Source organism: Orycteropus afer, unplaced genomic scaffold (genome assembly GCF_000298275.1).
Source record: "Orycteropus afer afer isolate SDZICR_OR568_19922 unplaced genomic scaffold, OryAfe1.0 scaffold00211, whole genome shotgun sequence".
Classification (NCBI taxonomy): domain Eukaryota; kingdom Metazoa; phylum Chordata; class Mammalia; order Tubulidentata; family Orycteropodidae; genus Orycteropus; species Orycteropus afer.
In genome coordinates this window covers 1,629,029-1,636,377 of record NW_006921798.1, presented here as the reverse complement: position 1 = coordinate 1,636,377, position 7,349 = coordinate 1,629,029, and the positions used below count along the sequence as shown (strand labels likewise).

Below are 7,349 nucleotides of genomic sequence, written 5' to 3'. Positions count from 1 at the left end.
CTTACCATGGCCACAGGGTGTCTTTACTTTCTCAGAATTACCTGAATATTGATGTGGGCTCAGATTTGATCTTGACAGTACCAATGAAAACATTATGTACAATGACTAGAGATGATGAAGAAGCTCTCCTGAGGTTATACCCACAGACTGAGGATGACTGGACCAATATCAAACATCACAATAAATGGAGAAAAGATTGAAGTTGTCAGAAATTTCATATTACTAAAATCCCCAATCAACACCCCTGGGAGCAGCAGTCAAGTAATCAGACATCATATTGCACTGGGCAAATCTGCTGCAAAAGACCTCTTTAAAGTGTTAAGAAGCAAAGATGTCACTTTGAGGACCAAGGTTCTCCCAACACAAGCCATGGTACTTTCAATAGCCTCATATGCATGTGAAAGTGGAACAATGAATAAGGAAGACTGAAGAAGAGTTGATGGTTTGAAGTTGTGGTGTTGGCAAAAAATATTGAAAATACCATGGACTGCCAGAAGAATGAACAAATATGTCCTGGAAGAAGTGCAGCTGGAATGTTCCTTAGAAGTGAGAATGGCCAGACTTCATCTCACATAATTTGGTCATGTTGTCAAAAGGAACCATTCCCTGGAGAAGGATATCTTTCTTGGTAATGTGGAGGGTCAGCAAAAAAGAGGAGACCCTCTATATGATGGAGTGACAGAGTGGCTGCAACTATGGGCTCAAGTATAGCAAGGAGTATAAGGATGGTACCAGATAGGGCAGTGCTTTGTTCTGTTGTACATAGGGTAGCTATGAGTCATAGCTGGCTTGATGGCACCTCACAATAACAACATATAATATAATATTAAGTAAAAGAAAAAAAATCAGGATTCTGTGGTGTGTAATATGATTTTTTTCTTTTTTTAAAAAGAGACAAAATGCCCTATATATGTTTGTATGTTTATGTATATATATGTACTGTGTGTGTGACTATTTGAACACACAGAAAAATGCAAGTGTACTTTTTTTTGTCTGGCTTTTTTCTTTCAACATTCTGTTTGGGCTATTCATTTGTATTGTTTTATGTAGTTGTAGTTTGCTAATTCACATTATAGTATAATATCCCATTTTGTGAATAAATCACTGTTAAATCCATTGTGCTGTTGATAGACATTTGGACAGTTTCAGGTTGTAGCTGTTAGGTACTGCCATGAATATTTGTGTTCATGTCTTTCCAAATGTACACATTTCTGTTGGATATGCACCAAGGAATATATGCATATATGTATATGTGTTGTCAGTTTTGCATTGGAGATATTGAATTCCTAATGTTCTTTAACAGACAACAGCCAAAATTTTTTCCATAGTGGTTTTACTAATGTGCTCTCACTTGGCATGTAAGGGAATTCTTATTATGTACATTCTTGCCAGCAGAGCTAGTTTTCAAAACCAGGTTTCTGATTCCAAAACCCAATTCTTGTTTTCCCCCTTTATTTTAATGTAAGAACTTGGTAGTAATTTTCTTTTATAAATTCCATGATTCTTTCTAAGATTGGTAGTCTTTGTTCATTAAGTGAGTTTCTGTTTTTATACTGGAAAACATGTCTGTGATGAATAGAATTTAGTAAAGTTAACAGTGTGTCAGAAGCTCTCTGAATGTATTCTTCTTCAGTGAGCCCAGCTTCTTGTATTTTTTCTGCATGGGTGAAAAGAATGGCAGTATAATTCTTCCAAGCAGGTCCCAGAAGTTCCTGAAAGAGAGAGAAGTTAAATGGCTAATTGCCATGGAATATATTCCTGACAAAAATGAGCAAATGTGTCAAAATGGTCCAGTTTTGTGTTGACATATATAAAGTGAAGTGCCAATTAAGTCAAGTATATGAGTTTTGTAAGCAAAGGGAGGTAGCGAGGTGGGCTTCTGAAAAAAGATTTTAGTTTTCTATTTTATTATGCTATTATAATTGTATACTTTACCTCAATGCTGCATATGATCAAATTACATTTGTAATATTCTGTAATCACTTGTTCTTGCCTGTTAACTTGAATTCATAGAATCACTTAATTTCTTGGCCAAGGGATATATGGTATTTATTTTTTTTTCTCATAGGAATATTGGGTTATCATCATAACTAAATCAGTATAGGATATATTTACATAATTTTGTGGTTACAATTTATTGATTACTCAGTCTACATACAATGGAAAACTAAGATCAAAATACATTCAGTGATTTGCCATTATTACAAAATGCTACTGTGATCTCCTCATTTCACATGCCTAGACTCAAATACAATTTATCGTACAATTTCTTCTAATGAAGTCTGGTGTTCCTTTGTTTGGTAATATATGGAAGTTGGTTACATAATAATTTCTTAATTGATTGTTGAAAATAAGCTGATATAAAGCAGAAGTAACTGAATATGACAAATTTTTCACACAATATGAGAAGCATCTAGAAATAACCATTTAACATTTTTTATTTCCAAAATTATATGAAATTGTGACAATGTGACAGTAAATAACATTTCCTCCATTCCAAATACTCCCATTACCAAGATATTTCCAAAGTTTTTAACAGCTTGTAACAGCCAGAAAAATATAAAATGCTTGTTGTCGACCCGATTTGATGGCAGTGAGTTTTGTTTTGTTTTGTTAGGTGCTGTTGAGTCGTTTCCAACTCATAGTGACATACAGCGAATGAAACACTGCCCATTCCTATGTCATTCTTATAATCATTGCTATGTTTGAGCTTATTGTTGCAGCCACTTTGTCAATCCATCTTGTTGAGGGTCTTCTTCATTTTTGCTGCCCTTCTGCTTTACCAAGCTTGATGACCATTTCCAGGCACTGGTCCCCCTAATAACATGGCCAAAGTATTTGAAACGAAGTCTTGAGATCCACCCTTCTAAGTAGCATTCTGGCTGTACTTTTTCCAAGACAGACTTGTTCATTCTTCTGGTAGTCCATGGTAGTATATTCAATAATCTTTGCCCCAACACCATAATTCAAAGGCATCAGTTCTTCTTCAGTCTTATTCATTGTTTCCCTTTTGCATGCATATGAGGCAATTGAAAAGATCCTGACTTAGATCAAGCATACCTTAGTACTCAAAGTGATACCTTTCCTTTTTAACACTTTAACATATCTAGGGGTAAACAAAGCAAGAAACTTGCAAAATGTCCAGTAATCAGAGGACAGAAGGAAGGAAGACAACATCTAGGGATTGCTTACTATGAATCAGTCATTTTATTAGGGACATTACATGCTTTATCTTTGAATATGATGCTTTATGAGAGATACTGCTATTATCTCCATTATGCTAAAGGGAAACACACATGGGAAACACACATAGAGTTTGAGTTACACGTATTGGTACAAACTGATTTTAATAAATCTTGAAAAAATTGAAGGATCTGGAAAAATATTTTCAATATAAAATATGGGAGCTTGGGTGGCATAGTGCCTAACGCATTTGACTGCTAACCACAAGGCTGGCGGTTCAAACCCATCAGCCACTCCTCTGAAGGAAGGTTGGGCAATCTACTTCTGTAGTGATACTGCCTCAGAAACCCAAGGAGGGGTTACTATGAGTCAGATCTGGCTTGACAGCAGTGTGGTTTTTTTTTTGGTATATAAAATACAGAATTGTATTTATTATATTTAATAATTGAAAATGAAAGAAAGAAGGAAGAAAAGAAGGGAGGGAGGGAGGCATAGTAAGGAAAGAGAAGAGAAGGGAAGGAAAGGATAGAAAGAAAATGAAGGAAGGAAGGAAGGAGAAAAGCAAGCAAACAAGGAAGGAACAAAGGACGAAAGTGAGGAAGAAAGGAGGGGAGAAAGGATGGAAGGATAGGTAAAGGTAAAGGAAAGAAAGAGAAGAGAAGTGAAGGAAAGAAAGAAAAGAAGGAAGAATCAACATATGTAACTGTAATGTGAAAATACTCATGAGGACTGTGATACAAATATTGAAAATGAGAAACATCTCGAGACCATGATTACCAATTACAGTTCCTGACACAGTCTGCTTTTTATCAGAGTCATTTGTTTTATGCTATCTGTACAACTTGACTGTGAGCTCCTTGAAGGTAAGGACTGTCTTTCCATATCAATAAAAGCTTCTAGCCTATTATCAACTTGTCATCAGTGTCTGTTGGATTAATTTAGGATTTAGAACCTCATTATTATCTCATATAGAAAGTTTAAGGCTTTATTTATTTTTTGAAGGCATGACTTTGAAGAAGTTTATTAATCCATGTGACACAAAATTGTACTTTCTGTAAAACGATTCTTTGTTCTGTAATTCATTATTATATGTGTTTCCATAGTCTCCACTTTTTATATTGTATTCAGAGGGAGACTCTCAAGACATAAGCCCACGGTTTTTTTCCTGATATTTATTAAAAATTTGTCTACCACATAGCATAATTGTATATTTCTAGTTCTCCTAAAAATTCCCCATTTCAAGAAAATTTGAATTGACGTTTCAAGAAACTATTAAGGATTAGAAAATACTTATTTGTTGTGACAGAAAGATTCTAAACTTTCAAGAGAATTTTTCAGTTATTTTAATTGACATATTCTCAAGTGACTTTAAAACACAAATTCATTTACAAAACGCTAACACAAATTTGAAAGAATGTAGTTCTTGTGTAAGTCTAAGAATATGTATAATGTTAACACGTCATTTTTGCCCATGGTAACATAGCAAAATTACCAGACCTCTTCATAGCTTGTCATAGCATAGTATATTGTGATGAATTTTAGGGGAAGAATCAACGGATTGCAAAACAAATGAATAGTGGTTTAAAAAAAATAATAATAATAATAAAGTGCTACGTATATCATTCTTTTTTTCTTTTTACCACTCAGTCTACGCCCTCTCCCTCTTATTCTCCCAAAATGAAGAGAAGCAACATCATGTTAAATGGAGAAAAGATTGAAGTTGTCATGGATTTCATTTTACTTGGATCCACAATCCACATCGATGAAAACAGCAGTCAAAAAATCAAATGTATTGCACTGGGCAAATCTGCTGCAAAAGACCTCTTTAAACTACTGAAAGTGCAAAGATGTCACTTTGAAGACTAAGGTGCTCCTAATTCGAGCTATGGTATTTTCAGTCATGTAATGTGCACGTGAAAATTGGACAATTAATAAGGAAGACTGACGATGAAGAAGAGTTGATGCCTTTGAATTGTGGTGTTGGTGAAGAATACCAAAAATACCATGGGCAGAAGAATAAACAAATCTTTCCTGGGAGAAGTGCATCCAGAATGCTCCACAGAAGAGAGAATGGCTAGGCATCATCTCACATACTTTGGTCATGTTGTTAGAAGGGATCATTCCATAGTAAAGTAGAGGGTCAGCGAAAAAAGAAGACCCTCAATGAGATGGATTGCCACAGTGGCTGCAATGATGGGTGCAAGGATAGCAAGGATTGTGAGGATGCCTCAGGACTGGACACTGTTTTATTCTGTTCTCCATAGGGTCAGTACCTAATAACAAGAAGCACACACATATCATATCTAGTCTTTGGGCAATTTACACTGTAATTACCTAGGATACATGTTAAAAATGCATCAGAATCTCTAGGGATAAAGCCTGGTGTGGTAGTTATGTTTGTGTGTCAACTTGGCTGGGCCTGGTTGAGTGGCTGGGCAGCTGGTGGTAGTTATTCCCCATGGTGACACTGGCAATCAGTTCCATGGTGGGATCTACCACAAGCAGCTGAGTAGCTGCCTTTGGGATGTGGTCTGCTTCCTGTATTTAAGGAGAAGTTTTGAGAATGGTCTCTAGCCTATGGCACGCTTGGACCCTGTATGTAGCTGTGTCATTGCTCAGCAGCCTACTATGCTCTGCCAACCTTGGGACTTAGAGTGGACTTAAGTTAATGGCCTGCCATGTGATTTGGTAACAGAGGGACTGTGCCTTTTTACTTGTCAATGTTGGGGCTTCTCAACCTCAGCAGCTAGCAGCTGTCTGAGTAAAGAAATGCCTCTAGCTCCAGTGGGCCGGGAGCAGAAGGCAGACCTGTATCCCAATGTTGAGGTGCTTTCACCCAGCCCCTAGAGCCTGGCACTTTGCATTTGGACTTAAAGCCTCCAAATTGTAAGAATAAACTCTTGTTTGTTAAGGCCATCCCATTTGTGGTATATTTCTTGTCAGAGCGGCACGAGGTAACCAGAACACCTGGGAATCTGAATATTTACAAATCATTCCAAGTACTTCATTCCTTCACAATATTTATTGTGAGTCTACTTTGTTCTATGCATTTTCTAGATGCCAGAGACATAGTGGAAGCAAATAAGACAGATAAATTCCCTGCGTACATATAGTGGATATTTCATGTATTACCAAAGTTAGAGTTGAAAAGAGGGATAGACAAAAAACATACTTTCAATTTGTTGTCATTGTAAATGCTGCATAGAAAGTATGATCAATGACATAAAGGAGGAAATGTAGCCTAGGTTTGGATGGGGTGACAAGTAAGGATAAAAGGGCGGGGACAGGAAAATTTCAAGCATGTGATGATGACTTGAGCTAATTTCTGATAAATGCTTAGGAATTCACAAGGGAATTAAAGAGCAATAAAAACATAAAAGGAGTCCATGGGTGATGCAAATGATTAATAAGCTCAGCTGCTATCCAAAAGGCTGAAGGTTCTAGTTCACCCAGAGGCATCTCAGAAAGTCCTTGTGATCTGTTTCTGAAAAATCAGCCATTGAGAAGGCACAGTTTTACTTTATGTGAACACACATAGAGCTGCCCTGAGTCAGAATCAATGTGATGACAACCTGTTCTAATTTTTTTTAAAGACATAAAATACCAAGTAAACAGAGTGAGCAAGTATTAAGAATTATATGCTATTGAGATTTTGTTTCTCTACAAGTACTGCTATTGTATTTGATCTTTGATTAATCTCTGCAGTTTTCTCAAATTTAGAGCCAGGACTGATATTCACCCACAGCATACTGGTGTGGTCATACTGATTGTCATAATATTAAAAAGTTTAGATAAAATCACGCCAAAATCACTGCTGTCAAGTGACTTTTGAATCATAGTGACCCTATAGGACAGAGTAGAACTGTCCTGTAGGGTTTCCAAGGCTGTAAATCTTTATGGAATCAGACTGCCACATCTTTCTCCCATTGACTGGCTCATGGGTTCAAACTGCCAACTTTTGATTAGTAGATGGCTGAGTACTTTAACCACTGAGCAACCAGGGCTCACTTAAATACTTTCATACAACTTAAATAATAGCTATTGCCATTAGTCATGTGAATCGTACCTCAGACATATCCGCTAGGTATTTTTTGATGCTTGGACCATAACTGTCATGAAATATATCTATATCTATCTATCTACATATAGACACACACACACACACA

The 7,349-nt window shown here is 36.5% G+C and overlaps 1 protein-coding gene across 1 annotated transcript in view; it reads right to left on the bottom strand.

The window, feature by feature from the left end:
- Nucleotides 1–1,451: 1,451 nt before the first annotated feature.
- The window catches only part of GIMD1 (GIMAP family P-loop NTPase domain containing 1), a 16,402-nt gene continuing 10,504 nt past the window's right edge, over nt 1,452–7,349 (bottom strand). The window contains exon 2 of the mRNA XM_007948288.1: nt 1,452–1,712. Within this exon, the coding sequence (XP_007946479.1) occupies nt 1,452–1,712 (261 nt within the window). The remainder of the gene's footprint in view (nt 1,713–7,349) is intronic.